This window comes from Tachysurus fulvidraco, chromosome 5, assembly GCF_022655615.1.
Source record: "Tachysurus fulvidraco isolate hzauxx_2018 chromosome 5, HZAU_PFXX_2.0, whole genome shotgun sequence".
NCBI classification, from domain to species: domain Eukaryota; kingdom Metazoa; phylum Chordata; class Actinopteri; order Siluriformes; family Bagridae; genus Tachysurus; species Tachysurus fulvidraco.
In genome coordinates this window covers 20,227,128-20,248,110 of record NC_062522.1, presented here as the reverse complement: position 1 = coordinate 20,248,110, position 20,983 = coordinate 20,227,128, and the positions used below count along the sequence as shown (strand labels likewise).

At 38.8% G+C, this 20,983-nt stretch overlaps 1 protein-coding gene across 1 annotated transcript in view; it reads left to right on the top strand.

Moving 5' to 3' along the window:
- The first annotated feature begins 250 nt into the window (after nt 1–250).
- Nucleotides 251–20,983, top strand: part of necab3 (N-terminal EF-hand calcium binding protein 3) — a 44,067-nt gene continuing 23,334 nt past the window's right edge. The window contains exons 1-2 of the mRNA XM_047814195.1: nt 251–534; nt 8,191–8,215. Of these exons, the coding sequence (XP_047670151.1) occupies nt 418–534; nt 8,191–8,215 (142 nt within the window). The 5' untranslated portion in view covers nt 251–417. The remainder of the gene's footprint in view (nt 535–8,190; nt 8,216–20,983) is intronic.

Here is a 20,983-nt window from a genome sequence, read left to right as displayed (position 1 = left end):
TAATAATAATAATAATAACAAGAAGAAGAAGAAGAAGAAGAAACAAGAAGAAGAAGAAGAAGAAGAAGAAAAAGCAGCAGAGGAGTGTACAAATACTCTAAGCCTCTCACTTTTTATAAATAATCTAATATTAATGCAGTAGTTTTACTTGATTAGTTTTAATCACAGCTTCAGTCTCTTTCCGGTAAAGTCTGGAATAAGATGCGAGCCAATCAGCGTGCTGGTGGGCGGGGCTTCTAGTCAGCGAAAGTTCTTTAGCGTCATTGGTTGAGGACGAGCGCAGGCTGGAGCAGGTTAGTGTACTGTATCACCGAGCTGTGAAGCGAACATCCGCAAATCTGTTGTAGATCTTACAAGCAAAAGGATCCTGTCTAGTTTGAGTTCCTCTTGTTAGTCGTTCAGAAAGCACGGGAGAAGATGCTGTCATGCACGGAGATGATCACAATGTGTCTTCAGTCAGCGAAGAGAGAATATCTCCGCTCTGATCATGAACAGCTGCAGCAGCACAAACACGGACTTAACACGTTTCACGACGTAAGTGCAGCAGATCGGGTTTCTATTAAGCGTATTTATCATCGTCATATTGCATGGAGAACTAGGAACCAGCTTGCGTAATATCAGATGATGTTCTACACGAGTGTGTATAATGATGACCTACACGATCAGGACTTCTGCGTGTGCTGCATAGACACAAATGTGAATGACACGTAAATGACACGCATGATGACCAGAGTAAAGTCAGTAACTTCAGAGTTTAGAGGGCATAGAGATAGTACAGATATTAAATCTTAGACCTTGTATCACATTTATGGACCACAGTGAATGTGTGGTTATTGAGCTGGGGCATAAAAAACAGTGCATAATATCATGAATGACAGTTTAATTCACAGAGCCAAGTAGGAGGATGTCAATGCAGGACGAGATGGTGTGTGTGTGTGTGTGTGTGTGTGTGTGTGTGAGGGAGAGAGAGTGGGAGAGCGAGAGAGACCGAGAGAGAGCGAGAGAGAGAAAGGAGAGAGAGAGGGAGGGAGAGAGGGAAAGAGAGAGCGAGAGTGTTAAATTAGTAATTTGAATATATTTTCAATTTTATCTTGTTTGTCTTGCCATTGTATGCAGAAAACCATTATGCACAATGGTGATGGAGTTGAAGCCTCACGCAGGAAAAAGGTGCAGATGTTCTCTCTGCATGGTTAAGTAAGCTCCTGTAGAGGGGTCTGAAAGCTGTGTGTTTGTGTGTGTGTCTTACTGGCAGACTTGGAAAGAGATGATCTGGGGGATGAGGTTGCAAACAAGCACACACAAAACAAAATCCAGTTTCTCCTCTGCAGTTGTAACCCTTCAGTTTCTCTCCTCTCTGTTCTGTCTTTAACAGAAGATTATTCCTAGCTCATACAAACATAGGCAGCTGAATTAGATGTATGTTAACTTAATGAGTAAAACGGCTTTTTAATTGAATACAATTTTCATTTACAATTATATTATTGACAACAATTTGAATGCAAACTCAGAACTTTTCTCAGCCTTTCTTACTATTTGGTCTCCTAAGAAACGCTGATCTGTTGTAGCTCAAATCCATCTGAGTATTGTCTAAAAACATGCTTTAATACAGGGGTGTCAAACCCATTTTAGGTTGAGGGTCAGAAAAGAAAGGATTAAGCTTAGACCTTTTTTTAATCTTAATGAGCAGCCAAGTACATTAAAATTAACTATACAATACTAATAGATATAATTTCCAAGAAAACTATAAAAATACAAACTCCTCTTAATTGAAAAACTGCATTTGACTACTAATAATCACCTGAAGTTGAACATTATCAGTTATACCTTATAAAAAATTGTGTTGAATTAATACATTTTAAGAGAAGAGATTAAATCTGACCGTTTGTACATAGCAGATAACGTGATCATGATCTAATATATATATATATATATATATATATATATATATATATATATATATATATATATATATATATATATATAGTTGTACATTTTACTTTATTTAAACCTTAGATTTTCAATAAGGTCTCAGACTTTTGAAGCACACTTTATATTTGACATCTATGTAATCTACACTGTTAACTTGCTCATTTCAGTCTTGTGGAGTTACTCAATTCCCCAGGAGGTAATAAACTACTTATAGTATGTACTAGACTATGGGTTTGTACGATTGCTTGAAGAGGCATTTCTGAATGGTCTAGTCATCCTGGTGGCCCCATGCATGAAAACAAGCACAGGCCAAATTAATTGGTTTCATATTTATACCACTGTCATGAATAGATGAGATTATCCATGATATTTCACAACCTAGAGAGGTTTATCCCATCCTTCATATTCATTCTGTACAAACCTCCAAATCATGCCATGCAATCATCTACAGCAAAACACATGAAGTGAAATGAAGTCAAAGCACAGACAGAAAAGAAAAAGAAAATTGTGTCTGTCTGAATGACAGACAGACAAACCATATAGAGGGAAATGAAGAACATGGCATGATAACGAAATATATATAATTCAATTAGACAAAGAGCTCACAAATTTAGTGAGATCTTATCGCTCCAGTTAGATGGTACGAGACTTTGCAGGATTGAGGTACTGAAGTATTTACCAGAATTATTACTTTGAGCCCACTTTCACTCCTTGGGGCTAATAACAGTCTGCTCTCTCAGAGTCTTTAATTTCAAATCTCTAAAGGTAGCTGATGGTAAAAGAAAACTAGCTTTGCAACTATTTTCAGAAGGGCTACACCAAGACTAAATATTAATTTGTATTGCCTTATGTTGCTTTGCAGTATCTTTAAACAAACAGGCAAATCCATTCATTGGTGGTTACATGGCATCAATATACATCATAATTTCTCATGTTTGTTACTGTAAACATTGTGTATTTAGACGAATAAAGCACAAGGCTAAGAGAAGTACAAAACATTTATTAATAGATTGTGTAGGAACAATCTACACCCCGTGGGGCCTGTTATTATCGGTGTGTAGGAAAATAATCAATGAAGGAGCAGGGTGATACGAAATTGTTCTTTTCACACTCATAGTAAAGTGTTGAAGTGTTCCTCTTATACCACAGCAATTTGCCATCACTTCATTTATTTTTTTATCAGTGTATGACACATCGTACACAATAACGGATTCTAGTCACATGTAATGTTATGGAATGCCTGTGAAACAAGGTGGTTCACTTTGAGTCTAGCAGATATAATGTAATTTTCTCCCAGTATGGTTATTTTGCCCATCCCCACCCATTAGCTGCTCTTTCCATCACATGCCTGTATTTCTTGAAGCCAGACATCTTGCTACACGCTGCATCACATGACAACTAAATGCATTTAATGTAAAGTGCTCACTGCACTCTAGTACAGACATGAACTCACAGACACCCAGGATTGGTTAGTGTCGACGTGATTGACAACAGACGGAGTAAGGTCAACAGACAGTTTTACTCTCTTGGTCTCCTGGCTACGGGTAGCTCCAGCATTGTCAGGATTCTCTCTGGCAGTCTGTTAATGATTGTGTGCTTGCTTCTCATTGTTGTGTTCCTGAGAAATCAGATGCAGAAATGTACCAGGAATGTGTTAAAAGGAACAGCTTCACCTCTGAGTGTTAAGCGCTGACACTGGAGACTCCTTCCATGAACTTTAGATAAATGTCTCCTGAAAATATCACCCAAACACAAGTGATATATTTTTATTTGTTTATTTGTTTGATTTGATTGGGTTCGATTTGGTGGAGCTTCTACCATGTATCGAATGTGAATGCTGGTACTATAGAAGTGATAACATATAAGAACAAGCACATAGAAAACCTTTCAGTCTGCACGAGTGCTAGAACTGCTGTTTCAGAAAATTAAACAAACCTCTTCTAGGCATTTAAAATCTAAAAATGCACTTTGTTTAAGGCTTTTTCCAAGGTTTATTTTTCCTTTCATGGTCTCTCATGATCTCTAGCTTCCTCTCTTTGTCTCAGAGGAAAACAGACAGTGGGAATTGAGTTTCCCTACAGTCTCAACACCTGCCAAAGAGCTACCAAATTCAAAATCTCTCTCTAGGAAGCTTGGATTGACCTTTAAAGTGAATAGTTAATGATGTTTTATCCTGTTCATAGCTGCTTGCAGTCAGATACAACTGGGCTTTATTCCCTAGCAGGCTAAGGGAATAAGGTTTACATGAATAGGACTGATGGCTTGTTGTTGGTCAATGGAGATGACTTAGTTTTATTAGTCTGTGACAAAAGACCACAGAAAGCTGGATCCTCACTCACTCACTCACTCATTTTCTACCGCTTATCCAAACTACCTCGGGTCACGGGGAGCCTGTGCCTATCTCAAGTGTCATCGGGCATCGAGGCAGGATACACCCTGGACGGAGTGCCAACCCATCACAGGGCACACACACTCTCTCATTCACTCACGCAATCACACACTACGGACAATTTTTCCAGAGATGCCAATCAACCTACCATGCATGTCTTTGTACCGGGGGAGGAAACCGGAGTACCCGGAGGAAACCGCTGAGGCACGGGGAAAACATGCAAATACGGGGAGAACATGCAAACTCCGCACACACAAGGCGGAGGCGGGAATCAAACCCCGACCCTGGAGGTGTGAGGCGAACGTGCTAACCACTAAGCCACCGTGCCCCCGAAAGCTGAATCCATGTTTATTTAAATGATAATCCTGTGTCATTGCTGTCGTTTCAGTGTTAGCGACCTGGAAACCCAACTATAGCACTTTATCTTGTATGTATTTATTGAGTCTATAATTTTGTAGGTGTTTGTACAAGGCTTTTTTTCTTCCATGCGTTCGTGTTTGGCCCGTTCATGTCTGCACACAGTTCTGTGTGAGCAGGACACACAGAAGATATTTACTCAGCAGCTGTAGCCTGGCTACAGGCTCCATCTGTCCTTGAGAATGTGGCTATCAGTTTTCCCAGGCGTAGAGAGCATCAAGATGTGTGATTATATGCTTGCGTCAAAATCTGCACATGCGTGTAAGTGTGTGTGTGTGTGTGTGTGTGTGTGTCCTTTGTGCATAGTAATTTGTAATTTCCTCAGGGTGAAACACATAATGTGTTTTATTTTTCTGATTACAGCAAATTGAAGAAAAAAAATGATGCATAAGATTGATGCATTATGTATTTTTGTTATGTTTTTTGGTGCAGATGGTCACATGACACATATTGCAGAAGGCTAAAATGGTTAGGTTTGAATGAATCTGTTATTAAGAGTTGTGGCTGATACAATACGATCAGCTGTTTCCTTTAACAATGTCCCATGGTTTATTTTCACCGTAGGAACAAGCAGTATGCTAACAGACATTTTTTGCACTATATTTTTGGTCGATGTTTCAACACCCAATGTAAATGACTGCTATAGATAGAATGACACACAGGATCGCAGACTGTCACCAGCCGCATCACAGTCGCATGCACAGAGCACGTTTTGGCCTTTAGCTTGGTTTCCAGATGTGTAAAAATGTCATGTCTAAATTCTGAAGACCAAATAAAATGCTACATTATTTATAGTAAATAATATTTGTTTAACCTGATTGATGCCATATTTGTACCTTGTGTTATTACCAATGAAACTGATTGGCCAGTGGCACTGCTTTATGATATTACAAGCAAACACATGCTGTTAAAAGAGTTGAAAGACAAGTGCCGTAATTTCAAACATTCATTCATACATTCATTCATTCATTTCCTACCGCTTATCCAAACTACCTCGGGTCACGGGGAGCCTGTGCCGTCTCAGGCGTCATCGGGCATCAAGGCAGGATACACCCTGGACGGAGTGCCAACCCATCGCAGGGCACACACAGTCTCATTCACTCACACACTACGGACAATTTTCCAGAGATGCCAATCAACCTACCATGCATGTCTTTGGACCGGGGGAGGAAACCGGAGTACCCGGAGGAAACCCCCGAGGCACGGGGAGAACATGCAAACTCCACACACACAAGGCGGAGGCGGAAATCGAAACCCCAACCCTGGAGGTGTGAGGCAAACGTGCTAACCACTAAGCCACCGTGCCCTCCCTAATTTCAAACATAAAACATAATTTTTTTTTTACTAGGAATAACTACATATGACATGAGAATTAAAGCCCTGTGAGCTTTATCTTGATCAGATTTGTCAAATCTTATCTGTAAAGGGCCGGGGTGGCTGCAGGTTATCATTCTATCCAAGCAGAAGCCAGACCTGAGCCTGTTGAAAGCTAAGCTCCACCGATTAAACAGGTGGAATCAGGGTTTGCCTGCTGCTTGATTGGAAAGAAAACCTTCACCCACAACCAGAGCTTTTCGGATAAGATGAACACACCTGATCCAGACAAACTATTTCATCATAAGCTGCAGAGGTTTCACATTTTCAGAGTTTTATATAAGAACAACATTGATGATTATAACCTGCAATAAGTTGAGATAAGCGGTAGGTGCATCATATCAATATGGTGTTTATTAGGAGTATTGCACTTATCTTTTTTGTAATTCTAGGCGAAAGATAATTCACAGGCAGACAGTATCAAAAGTGAATACACCGTAACAGACTTGTGCAATAGATAGAATCATCCCTACGAGTTATTGCGGTACCTAAAAATCCCCCATCCACCGGAGTTTTTGTGATTGCTGCAGACTGCACATCTGATAACATGCACATGCACTCACCTTAAACCTGAAATGGTTGGAACAGTCAATTTCCTCCATCTTTTAAGCCATTGGTTTCAGTATTATTACATTGTAATTCTTTAAAACGGAAAAAAAAAATCACAATCAATATTGCACAAGTCTAATATAGAATCTTAAACATGAAAACATGCAAAGGTCAAAACCAGGGACGGAGAACAAGGAAACACAGAAAAACGATTCAGAAGCATGCGATATCATCACCAAAACGTCATCATTTGGCAGACACGACGGGGTATAAATAGACAAACTGATTAAAGACAGAAGATCACACCAGTGACAGGACAGGGGAGGAGACGAGACCAGAGTCTTAACAAATGCAGGGCCAGACATAAGCACTTCAATATAAAGCCAAAACAAATCAAGTGCTTTGAACTGCACCATGTACCTAAAGGATGATGATTATCCATGATGATAATTCTGTTGATGTTCTAGCAGCACTGACTATTATGTAAATAGACTGATTGTTATAATACAGTAATATCAATGTCTATTTAAAATGGTTTTATATGCACGTGTTCAACGGTAGTGCTTACGTTTCTGGTGCATCCATAAAGCTCGTCTAGTTAAAACAGAAAATTGTGCATGAATGAAATATTCTTTACAAAAACTCAGTGTAGCCTTCAGTATTCAGGTCTTGCTTCTTACAAATATCATTATTACGTTGTATTTGGTATTTCTTTAGTACTTGGGTAATACCTATTTCTATAGATGTGGAGTTGTATAAATAGTAAATATCCATTAAACTAGGATTTACAGGACTGCGTTTTAAGACAGCAAAAATCCTGTATTACATTTACATTTATGGCATTTGGCAGATACCATCAACCTAAAACACACTTCAGATTTTTCCTATATACACATAAAAAATAACAGAGAAAATAAGAGCAAATTTAAAGTAGGTCTTCACCCGTCATTTCATCATCCTGCCTCAGTGTTAATTCAGGGACTCAGGAGGTGCTAACTGGACCAAAAATGAATGATCTGAGCAGGCATTTATCATTCACAAAAGTTCACCTGTTGCCGTAAAATTGTGAGTAAATCCAAGTCAAGTCAGGAAGCTTTTATTGTCATTTCAATCATGTATTGCTGACGCAGTACATAGTGAAATGAGACAAAGTTTCTCCAGGACCACGGTCAAAACTTGATCAAAACCTAAGATAAGTTTTGATTCAAGACAATGGATTACTCTCAAGTTTCATTTTTGAAAACTTATATATCCAATACTGATGAGAGTTGGAGTATAAAGGAGTTCACAAGATTTACAGTCAGTTTCTAAAAATGTCTGCCATTTGTTAACGAACAATTAAAATCTTTATTAAAGTTCAGTGATGCTTTTTTAACCAGTGGTGAACAGAATATATGCACAGCCTCATGCTCAAAGTCTCTTGCTTTCATCATCTCGATTCTCTTCCAATCTAAACCATGCTCTGAATTGCCTTCACATCATATACACTTTTGCACTGATTGCCTTTACCCTCTTTTTTTCTCTCCCTCCAGATTTTCCGCCGTGCAGACAAAAACGGTAGGTCTGACTTTATTCCTATATTCATAGAAACTTATTTGCTATTTTCTTTGACGTTGCATAATGACATTTCAGGAACTTTACTTTTACAGTTTATTTCAGTGTCAGTTTCTCACAGCGGTTTGTATGAATAAAATGTACATTTAGCCTCAATTTCATTGCAAAATAGTATGTGAAAGTAAAACCTTAATGGATTTTGATCGTTTTGTATGTTCCGTTTATTTAGCTACAATGAGTGAGTGATTTATATAAATGTATTTTGCAAAGACGGACTGATTCACCACTGCAGAGCATCCCTGCATTCAGCGGTATGATTAATTATGTAACTAGTAATTAATAAAGATAACGTTTCTGTGCTGAATTTTTTTTTTTGGAGCATGTGTAGCAAAAAGCAGCCAAAGGAGTACACAAGGAAAAACACAACTAGCACTGATCTAGTTTGTAAGCTCACTTGGGAATTAGAATATGCAATACTTTGTAAATGGATGTTTGCTAATTTCCCATAAGGCTGTACAGCGTTATTGTACAGGAAACAAAAAAAAAAGAAAGAAAGTGTCATTGGAAAGCAGCTTTTTTTATTTGAGGACTTTTTCATTTTAAAGAAAACAATGCGGAGAACAGATGAGAATGGAAGACATTACATGCTGTCCAAACAAATCAGAAAGGAGCGGAGTCTCTAAGCCGAGTCGAGCCGAGCAGAGCCGTCATTGCAGAAATGATAATAGCTGCTCCCAAAATGACAATTACCTCTCCACTTCAATCATCCCTCCATCGGCACAAAACGACAGAGGAGGAAGAGAGAATGTGTGAGTCAGACAAAGGGTGTAAGAAAGCTTTTAACTCACTGCCTTAACACCTTTCATTAGACATAGACGAGTTACAAGTGGCTGATTGGTTACTGATTAATGCTTCTCAAAATAGTCCTCGCAGCAGACCAGACACTTAACAATCTTGCTGTAATGTATGTTTTGTGTGTTGTCTGCAACAGTTGAAGCATATCTTACTTTAGGGGCATATGCCACACTCTAGGGGCAGCTAGAGAGAACATGTAGTTATCATTGAGCTTTAATCGTGAGTCTGGGAAATATAAGGACTAATCATAATCACTGTGTAGCCAGACTGTATAGTGCCTTAAATACAGCAACCTTTTAAAATTAACCTCCTAAGCAATACACAATTGTTGGACTATAAATCACTATGGAAAGGACATTATTTAAAATAACACACTCAAGTGTTTATAATAATTTATAATCACATCCTCAAGTGTCACCCAAATGAGCATGGGTTCGCTTTCGATTCTGGTTCCTCTCAAGGTTCCTTCCTCTATGTTTCTCTGGTTGGGGGAACTATGTCTGGTTTTAGCACTGAGACATGCAAAGTGGGTGAGATGTGGTAGATTGATGGGAGTTGGAGTTGGTGAGAGTTAAATTGGCGGATAATTTTGAATGGGCCAATGAAACGAGGGCTTAAATTGCTTAAGGTGTCTTAGCTTAAGGTGTCAGGTGGAGAGGGGGACACATTCCCTGGATTGGAATGGGTGGTGTGGGCATCTTTGCCTATTGGCTTAGATCTGTTGTCTCCGTATGGCCTGTTGGAGGCGATCATGAGCGCTTTCCCAGACTGGGTCTGTCTTATCCAGTCTTTTATGGACGGGACATGGGATGGCTCAGCGGACCAGGGGAACGATGGATTGGGATCCCATTACATACAGGGTTGGTATCCCATTACATACTGAAATGGCATAAGGCCTGTGGAGTAGTGGGTAGTTGAATTTTGTGCATACTTGGCCCATGGTAGGAACTCACTCCACCAATGTTGTTCTTGGTTCTTAGAGTTCTTAGATAGTGGCTATTGTCTTGGTTGAGCCTTTCTACCTGTCCCTTAGATTGACGGTGATATCTTGATGTAAGACTGACATTGATGTTCTGGAGGCAGCAAAATGCTTTCTATACTTGGGAGGTAAATTGTGTTCCCTGGTCCGATACAATGTCCTCAGGAAGGCCGTAAACTTGAAATACCCGGTGAAATACGGCTTTGGCGGTTTCCATTGCAGTAGGTAGGCCTTTTAGAGGTAAGAGATGGCAGGCCTTGGAGAAATGGTCAGTGGCAACAAGGATCGTGGTATACAGTAACCATTCAAACTGGTAAGGTCTGTAATAAAGTCCACAGCAAGGTGGGACCAAGGTCGGTGAGGAATAGGTAGTGGTTCCAGGAGCCCAGTGGGGAGCTGGTGACTGGCTTTAGTTTGGGCGCATATTTGACAAGCTTTAACTTACGTTTCCACATCCTTTGCAAGTGAAGGCAACCAGAAAGTATTTTGAACAAGGGCTGTGGGTAGGATGGGTTTGTGGCATGTGGATTGGAGCAGTGGGTTGTGGCGTTGTGAGAGGGCATCTGCTTTACTATTCTTTGTTCCTGGATGATACGTTACTGTGAAGTGGAAGTGTGTAAAAAATGAAGCCCACCTAGCTTGGCAAGGGTTGAGGTGCTTGGCATGTTTTATGTATTCAAGGTTTTTATATTCGGTTATGACCTGAAACAGGTGTTTTCCTCTATCCAGCCAATGTCGCCATTCCCCTAGAGCTTCCTTGATGGACAAAAGTTATCTGTTGGTAACATAGTAATTATCTTCCCCTGATGTTTTAGGAGTAAAAGGCACAGAAGTATTGTTTCCCAGGTTCACTGTGGTGTTGAGAGAGTAAAACTCCAGTATCATAACTTGATGCTTCTACCCCCACAATGAAAGGTGTTTCGGGGTCAAGGTTTCAGGATTAGAGCTGTGAGGAAGCAGGTTTTCAGTTTTTTAAAAGCTGCTTTAGAGGATTCATTTAGGGTTGCAACGTAGAAGGGAGGTGATGGGCGAGGCAATGGAACTGTAGTTCTGGATGAAGCGGCGATAGTAGTTGGCAAAACCAAGTGTTGAAGTTCCCTCACCGTTAGGGGTAAGAACCACTCTGTCACCACCTTAATCTTGCTTTGATCCATCTTCCAAGAATAAAATGGTGTTTTTGTGGAACTCACATTTCTCAGCTTTAACATAGAGCTGGTGCTGGGACAAGCATTGAAGAACTGTCTGAACATGGTAAATGTATTCCTCCCAGGTGGGTGAGTAAATGAGGATGTCGTTAATGTTGGCAATAACAGAGATTGAGCATGTCTCTGAGAATTTTGTTAATGAAGGCATGGAACACAGCTGGAGCATTAGTTAGTCCATATGGCATAACTAAGTATTCATAGTACCTCCTGGTGGTGTGGAAAAGGGGTTTCCACTCATCCCCTCCTTTAATGCAAATAAAGTTGCATTATGCAAGTTATGCGCACTCCGTAAATTGAGTTTTGTAATGATGCAGGCCGCTCAGAGCTGTTCGAGGGCTGAAGGGACTGGAGGATGTGGAAATGGGTAGTGGACAGTGATAGAGTTCATGTCTCTGTAATCGATGCAGGGCCGGAGACCGCCATAGCTTTACTCTTGTGATGACAGCAACACAGGGATAAAATAGACCCAAATGCAGTGTAGCATTAAAAAAAACAGGATTTAGTAAATAAAAACACAAAACGAGGACAAAGACAAAACCAGACACGACTAGAACGAAGACAAAAGACAAGGATTCTGTGCTTCCATAGGCAACGTGGCACAGTTAAATACATGACAAAATTAACCAAATAAGTAGGATCTTTAACAGGAATAGTTCAATTCTGTGTGCAAACCAGCCCACCTAAGGTTTTGGGCTAGATTCTCTGGGCATGTGGTACACCTGTGACCAGATTGATTGCATTAAAATCATAACCAAAGATTGCGATGAAGTCTTCTTCTGTGTCTTGCGTTCTCCTCAATTGCATGGGTTCCCCTGGTGACTGATTGGTTTTAAAATCCAGTCTATTTTGGCTGGTAGGCTGAGGGTGCTTTTACATCTATAGTTCGGTTCATTTGGTACGGACCAAAAGCAAAAAAATGATACATTGTAGCCTTTTAGCAGTTTTGGTTCCTTTTCACAGCACACTGATCCTTCTGTTCCGCACCATTTGAAACGAACCAAAATGTAGTCATGTGATGACATCCACATCACTCATTGGCCACATGTCTTTGAGTGTATTTCCTAAACTGCTTCTGGATTGGTCAGAATAAACGTGCGGGAAATTTCAACGAAACTCCGGAAGTAAACAAAAAGAGGAAAATAGAGCATACACCATGGAGAGACGACTGCGAGCTGCAGTTATGTTCGTGGTTGTAATCTACTACATCGCTTGTATACAGCACTCTATGCAAAGTCTTAATTTTCGGAATGAAGCGCGGATGCGGCTTGAAATATCATTTTAATGCACTGCAAACGGCGAAGACGCATCGCAAGACACTTCAGGAGGCGGCAAGCATTACTTTTGCGAAACTGTGACATGCTCATCTTCCGAAAATATTGCCAACGACCCTCTTGGCAGCTGGTTTAGTCCAAAATACTTTTTGCAATACTTTTTGCAGTTAGGTATATTCGATCTCGGATCATGTTCTCACCACAAACGAACCATACCAGAGTTCGTTTGAAAGCGTACCGAGCCCACCTCTTCAAGGAGGTCTCGGTACGCTTGTTTAGTCCGCTTTTGGTGCGCACCAGAGTTTGATTGCTGCATTCTCACCTGCCCAAACGAACCACACCAAATGAGCAATCGAACTCTGGTACGATTCAACTGAACTAAACAAGGCAGGTGTGAAAGCACCCTGAGAGGGCCTAATGCTTCATTGCTGACACATAAGGTTATCTATATGGATGTTGTCACAGCAGGCCAGTTCTGATTGTAGTGTTGGGTGTAATCTCTATACAAAAAAAAAATAATAATAATAATTCTATACATCATGAAAGCTTGTGTAGACATACCATGACTGGTGAAATCCTGTACCATTTTGGACAAGTTTCAAATGGAAAAGCAAAGCTGACTAACCGCCATGAAAAGGGAACTGCAGTAATCGAGACATGATGTAATAAAAGTGTGCAGGATGTTTGGGATTTTTGGTATATTTGATTGTGTGAGACCTGTTTTTGAAACAGTCTTGAGATCAAATTCCTGGCTTTATAAAAAAATAAACCAGCAAAACAACCAAAAAAACAAACCAAAATGGAAGGCTATGATTAGCTTCAAATACACGAGTGTGTACTGCTTAGTGCTATGTGTAAAATCGATCTGCTCCAGGGGCCAGGTGTCAAATAACATGATTTTACTGTTACTTTATATTTCATAGGTCTTAGACTGTTAAGGAAAAGTATCTGGCTGTACAATTTAAAATACAAGCGCAACATCTGAAACAATATTGCAAAGTCTTTGAAAAATTACAGTGTGTTGCTCCATTTTTCTCTTTTTTTTTCTTTTTGTATTTTTGTTGTTTGACTGATTTTTTAAATATATACAATTTGATATAAAAAAGTAAATCTAGTAAGTAATCATAAAGTAATCATTAATTAGTAATCATATTAAATGACAGGAATAATGAGGAATTATGTGACATTTGTTTAAAAAAAAAGGAATGTGTATGTTGTGGGATTGTGATGCTGAATATTGTACAAGCAGCAGTCTGGAGTGTGTTAATCTTCTTATACTGTAGCAATTTGCCATTGATTACAATGTTTATTAATAAACAGCTTGTCATGCATTATAATGGTTTATGGTTATGTTCAATGTTGTGGAACATTCGGGAGATAAGTTATTTCCTGTTTTTGCTTGCTGTATAGCTGAGATAAATTGAGAGACTCATTTCCTCATCAGTCTCTCTCTTTCTCTCTCTCTCTCTCTCTCTCTCTCACTCTCTCTCTCTCTCTCACACACACACACACACACACACACACACACACACACACACACACACACACACACACACACACACACACCAGCACACACAACTTCACACACAAACAGTTTGGCATCTTAATATATGAAGAATCCTGATTTGAGACTATCTGCCCTAAATGGGCTTTGGTACACAGACTTTAGTATTTAGGTCAAGGAAAAATTCATATTAAATATGTAAAAGCCTGTTTTTCTATATTGGATGTATTAGATATGTTTCAGATTAAGTAAATGTACTTTTATGTACTGTAAAAATGTACACACTTGTTTTTAGACTATTGATGAGTCATGATGTCTATGGAGGACAAGCATCACATTGTGTAGATTCTAAACAAACAAGCAAAAAAATATCATATTCTGAAGGTTTTAAAATTGTAGGATATTGTCACAGATCTTCCATTCATGCTGAGCGCTACGGCGCTCATGTCCACCTTGTTCTATGTTTTCATGTGTTTTGTTTTGATTTTGCTCATGTCACTGTCGATGTCACTGGTTGTTACCTTGATTTGTCACGATCAGTCTCTCTGGTTTTGAGACTTCCCTTTGAATATTCTGCTTATATAACTTCTAGTGTGTTTTGTAAAGTATTTGTTCAGTTTATGCTTAGAACCTGACAATACAAATACAAGCTTTTGTACTTTGTTTAGTTTCTTTGGTCTCGATTTCTTGTTGTTGGTTGTTTTTTGCTCTTGAGCTTAGCATTTTGCCGGTTTTGCCATTGCCTTCTATAGCCTGTTTGCTTATTGCCTGACCTACTGCCTGATTTTGTATTTAGATTTTGTCTCAGTATTCTTGTTTGTCTTCTGTTGTTATTGTGGTTATTAAATCTCTTCACCTGCACTTCCTCTGTGAATCCTGATGTGTCTGTTATATTTTGTTTTTATTTTCTTAAGTTGTATGATGGTAAAGAATGGGAATATTTTATGCACAAGGTAGCTTACTATTTCATATTTTAACATAACAAACTGGACTGTCCAGAGCCAGAAGCAATAGTTTCAGGTATGCTAAATCAAATTAATTGTGATTCCATTTGAATTTTGGAAGAAATGTTATACATTCATGTAAATGTATATAAACTTACAGGAATATATGACCTGCATTTTCATTTTAATTCATTCCCTTCATTATATTCATGGAATATAAGATATTAGTATGAAGTGGCTGATTATAGTTACCCACATGGCCTTAACTGTTAAAGTGAGTCTGGCTCTGATGGGTGAAAATGCTCTGTCACTCTTTTGGATTGACATCACTTATTTTACTGAGGTGTACTATATAAAAAAAGCAGTTTAGCGTCAACCTTAGAGCATCATCAAAGTCCTGCTGGCCTATCAAATGATAGACATCAAACAGAGAGAGAGAGAGAGAGAGTTTTTAGGTATAATTAGGTTGTTACTTATGATTTGGTTTGCCTCTCGAAACTCACTTACAGTATCTCACAGAGGTGAGTACACACCTCACATTTTTGTAAATATTTTATTATATCTTTTCATGTGACAACAATGAAGAAACGAAACTTTGTTATACAAGCTGTACACTCACTACTAGCAGTGTAAATTAGCTGTCCCCTCAAAATAACTCAACACACAGCCATTAATGTCTAAAAACGCTGGCCACAAAAGTGAGTACACCCCTAAGTGAAAATGTCTAAATTGGGCCGAATAAGCCATTTTCTCCACCCTGGTGTCATGTGATTCGTTAGTGTTACAAGGTCTCAGGTGTGAATGGGGAGCAGGTGTGTTAAATTTGGTGTAATCACTCTCATTCTCTCATACTAACGAGTCACCTGACACCACATGCTCAGTCGTTGTTGGCCCAGTTTAACCAGACATCTTAGTAGGACTAGTCTTAGACCATTCTATCAGTAGATACATAACATACTTGCTTGCTACAGCCTTTCATGCATGAAATAATTTTATAAATATGGGCTTGTTACAAAGTTTAGTCTGTATCAAACTTTCAAACAAATTCTAATGGTTAGTGACAGTTTAATATAGCTGAGCATATGATAATTTCTGCACTGTGCCTTTGTTATTCACATAAAGTGGTAATAAAAGGCTGGACTAATAACAAAGACAACATAATAATCGGGTTAAGTCGCAGCAAAATTAGTTCCAGTTTGTACACAGATCTGAGATGTGGAGTAGCTCTAGTAGCTCACAGACTAGCTGAGGGATATGCAATTAGGTGAGTGTGCAAAAAAACTTTAAAATCAGATCTGTATGTTTACTTTGGTGATACAGTTGCAAAATTCTTATTATAAAGCAATAATCATCAAGACAAAGAATAAACCCAGGACAGGCAAGTTAATTATAAAATCATTTCTAAACTTAGCAATTTAGATCCTACCCAAAATGAACAAATTAAGGATTTAGATAGAACTACAAGCTAATTTGAGATGATGAAGTACAGAGAGAGGAAGAGAGGAATAGAGGAAGAGGAGAAGAGAAATGAAGAGAAATGAAGTGAAGAGAAATTGAATAAAATGAAGGAAAGAGTGGATGAGGAGAAAAGAAAAGAGGGAGAGGAAGTGAAGAAGAAATGAGAATGATTAGAATGAATGAATGAATGAATGAATGAGAATTTGAGATGATGAAGTACAGAGAGAGGAAGAGAGGAATAGAGGAAGAGGAGAATTGAGGAAGAGGAGAAGAGAAATGAAGAGAAATGAAGTGAAGAGAAATTGAATAAAATGAAGGAAAGAGTGGATGAGGAGAAAAGAAAAGAGGGAGAGGAAGTGAAGAAGAAATGAGAATGATTAGTATTGCAAGAGCACAGCAAAAATAATCCGGAAATAGGCAAAGTGAACAGAAGTAGAGATAAGGTCCAGGCTATGGACAGATGGGAAGGCTGGACAGATCAGATTTGAGATTTCAAAGCTCCATATCCTCTTTAATTATGAATGTTTCAGGCTTATATCTGAGTGTCGGGGATTATAAAGGAGGCAGATGAAAGTATTAAGTAAAGTGCAGACAGGTGACCAAAAACAGACAAAACAAGAACCGGCACATGAACAGAGGACAGCAGGCAAAAATATCCAGACTGTGTAAGACTACGACACGTACAACGATACACAAATACAACACAAATAGATTGTCAAAGAAACACAGAAGCCAGAAGTTAAATAAGGCTGCTTATGTGGAGTAACATGAAGCAGGTGTGTGACCAGTTAGACATGTGACTCTTAAGTAAGTACAGTATATCAAAATGAATTACAAAATACAGCAGTCATTACATGTATCAGATGACTACTGTTTTCACACAAAAAATAATAACTTTCCCATGGGTGTTTCTATACTCAGTTGATTAAGTGAACAATGGTCCACAGCAACAGCTTATATCTGCCTAATTAAGGCATGCCATAAATCTCCAAAAAGAACCAAATATGTGCCTCTTTTTATTCATCCTGATGTTCTGCTTTTAGTGCAGTTTTCCTGCTTAGTGTTTGTACTCGTGTCTAATTTTTATGTAATTCTGCTCACATAATGAACATGATAGGTAATATGAATGAAAACATGTTGTTTACAAGTGCATCTCAATAAATCAGAATGTTGTGGAAAAGTTCATTTATTTCATTAATTCAACTCAAATAGTGAAACCTGTGTATTACATAAATACATTACACACAGACTGAAGTAGTTTAAGTCTTTGGTTCTTTTAATTGTGATGATTTTGGTTCACAATTTACAAAAACCCACCAATTCACTATCTTAAAAAATTAGAATACTTCATAAGACCAATAAAAACATTTTTAGTGAATTGTTGGGCTTCTGGAATGCACTCAATACTTGCATGGGGCTCCTTTTGCTGTAATTACTGCCTCAATTCAGCGTGGTATGGAGGTGATCAGTCTGTGGCACTGCTGAGGTGGTATGAAAGCCCAGGTTTCTTTGACAGTGGCCTACAGTTCATCTGCATTTTTTGTTCTCTTGTTACTCATTTTCCTTTTGACAATACCCTATAGATTCTCTATGAGTTTTTTGGCCAGTGAAGCACACCAACACCATGTTCATTTAACTTTTGGTGATTTCAATCCTGCTGGAAAATGAAATCAGCATCTTTAAAACGCATGAAGTGCTATAAAATGTCTTGGTAAACCGGTGCAGTGACTTTGGTTTCCACCAGCAGATGATATTGCACCCCAAATCATCACAGACTGTGGAAACTTAACTCTGGACTTCAAGCAACTTGGGCTATGAGCTTCTCCACCCTTCCTCCAGACTCTAGGACCTTGGTTTCCAAATAAAATGCAAAACTTGCTCTCATCTGAAAAGACGACCTTGGACCAATGGGCAACAGTCCAGGTATTTCTCTCCATAGCCCAGCTAAGACACCTTTGACATTGTCTGTGGTTCAGGAGTGGCTTAACAAGAGGAATACGACAACTGTACCCAAATTCTTTGACACGTCTGTGTGTGGTGGCTCTGTGTGTGGTCCATTCCTTGTGAAGTTCACCCAAATTTTGATTGACAAGCCTCTCAAGGCTGCAGTTCTCTTGGTTTGTTGTGCATCTTTTTCTTACACACTTTTTCTTACTCTCAAAGACTTAAGCTACTTCAGTCTGTGTGTACTGAATTTATTTAATACATGAGCTTCACTATTTGAGTTGAACTACTGAAATAAATGAACTTTTGCACGATATTCTTATTTATTGAGAGGCATCTGTATAGTTCTGATAAATGGGTCATTCTTTTGAGAACATATTTAAATGTATGGAAATCCTGTTGTTTGTTCCAGTTCTATTGTTTGCGTGATGGAGAAAGTAAGTATAATCTCAGTCTAGTGGTGAATCAGTAATCGCAAGGGGCATATGAACAAACCCCAGCATGAGCTGGAGAAAGTATGATTTATTTAACAAGAGGGTGCTGATTGTGAAGAAGAATGACAGCAATGCACTTCTAGCATGTTGTAGTGAAAGTGTCACAAACCTTGGTCTTGCTCTTTAGTACACACTTGTTGACTGTGTGTGCTGATTTCCCATCGGGGAATCGTACTTGTGCCAAAGTGGAATTTGTTAGCTGAGCTCTAAGGGATCAAATCAAATAGCAAGTGGAGTCTTTAAGAGTTGGACCTGCGATCTTATTCCTGTCAGATCAAGGTTTATGTTCCCAACTGCTTCGCTGAGACAAGCTTCTCTACTTGATTCACATAAAGTTTACAAGCTGAGAGTTACAAGATCACAGCTCCAAGGTCCTTGGTTCAGACCAGAGCTCAGCTTACTGCCTGTGTCTTGAGTTTCACACGCTGTCAACATTTCCGTGTGGATTCTCTGAGTTCTGGGTTCAGGAGGTGGACTGGCTAGTCTAAATTGCCCAAGGTGGGAATGACTACATAAATTGTGTATGAATGGTGCCCTCAGTGGACTGGCATCCCATTTAATGCTTGTCCCCATCTGAGGATCTAAACTGGCCAAGGCAAAGTAGTTAAATAAAAAGCTAGCTAAGTGAAAAGCACTGATTTTTTTTTTATTATTATGCTGTTTTCCCTAGTTCTACCGTTTTTGAGGCACAGTTGGTTAGAAATTTAGGAGATTGGTGAGGATTACTAGTACACGAGATTGAGGTCTTTTGACATTTGACAGTGCTGTAAGTTTTAGTCACAGTCATACACAATAAGGTAATGAGAGTATATTTTAGAAACCTAAAGTAATTTCAGGTCTTCTAGTACAGATGAGACACATTCTGAACAATGTTCTTTCAAGATTTTTGAACATATTGAACATTTTTTCAACGTTTTGTACCGTGGTAAAAATATACAAACAAATATACTCACATGAAAGTAAATGTACTCAATGTGTTCCATTATTAAAATGACCCATTAAATAAATGCTTTAAACTGATGCCATTAAGTAGGTTATTTGGAGATAATCATCTACATGATTCTTCATAGCTGTTCTTCTACATCTGAAAATGGCGTCAGCTGAAAATGTCTTCAAAAAATGAAACACATGGAAGCCCATGAGTCACTGGCTGGATGAGGGAAGAAGAGACGTTTGAGATATACAAGTCCTTTGAAGGCCTAAAGGAAAGTGTATGTTAATGAGTAAAAGGTATATATTTTTCTCAGAAATTTAATTGAGTATTCACTTTCAGTAACACTTGGGTAAAGTATAAATACCGCTAAAGTATAAATACCAACCTCAGTACAGAATACAATTATTGAAGGATTTCCACCCCTGGATTAATTGCACCTCTGAGATTAAGACAAAGCAGCACATTAGATTTAGCCTGAGTAAGCAGAGCGGAAGAGTAGATGGAATCCATGTGGAATCTAATCTACTTTAAGGATGTACATCAAACATTGTGCTAGAGATTGAAGTGAAGCTCTTACACAGCACTAGAATTTTGCTTGACAGCACAATTCCCCTGCTGAGACCTCTTAGGACTGACCTTGCAATACTAATCCATGAGACTTTTCTGCTTAGGTACTTACATTTTTACCTCTGCGTGGGAGTCCTCTCTGACCTAATACTGTCAAAGTCACCCCAACAGCATTGCTAACCCACGCACAAGCAACAATATAGCAGGAAACTAACTTCTTCGATATCAAGTTTTCCAGAGCCTTCAGTGATGCTACAGGTATGTCAAGTGAGAAGAATGACCCTGGAAAGCTCTTTTATCCTACTTAAATTGATTTCTGGAAAAAAAGCGTACCAGTTCTTTCTCCTTTTCTTGGATTTTGTCTGCTTTCCTGTTTCCTGATCACCTCAAAGATTGAAAAAGACAAGAGTCCTTGACTTTTAAAAGAAATACGTTAGAAGGACAGCTGATTAAAGATGCTGATCAGGGATGTTTCCAAGCTGCTTGGGACCAGGTGGCTGCCAAGTTTGTCCTTGAAATAACTAAGCAGAGGCTGATGATAATAGATGTTGCACTGACAGACCATAATATGGACCTTTTCACCTGTTTGGCTAATTATGTCTTCTGGATTGTCTTC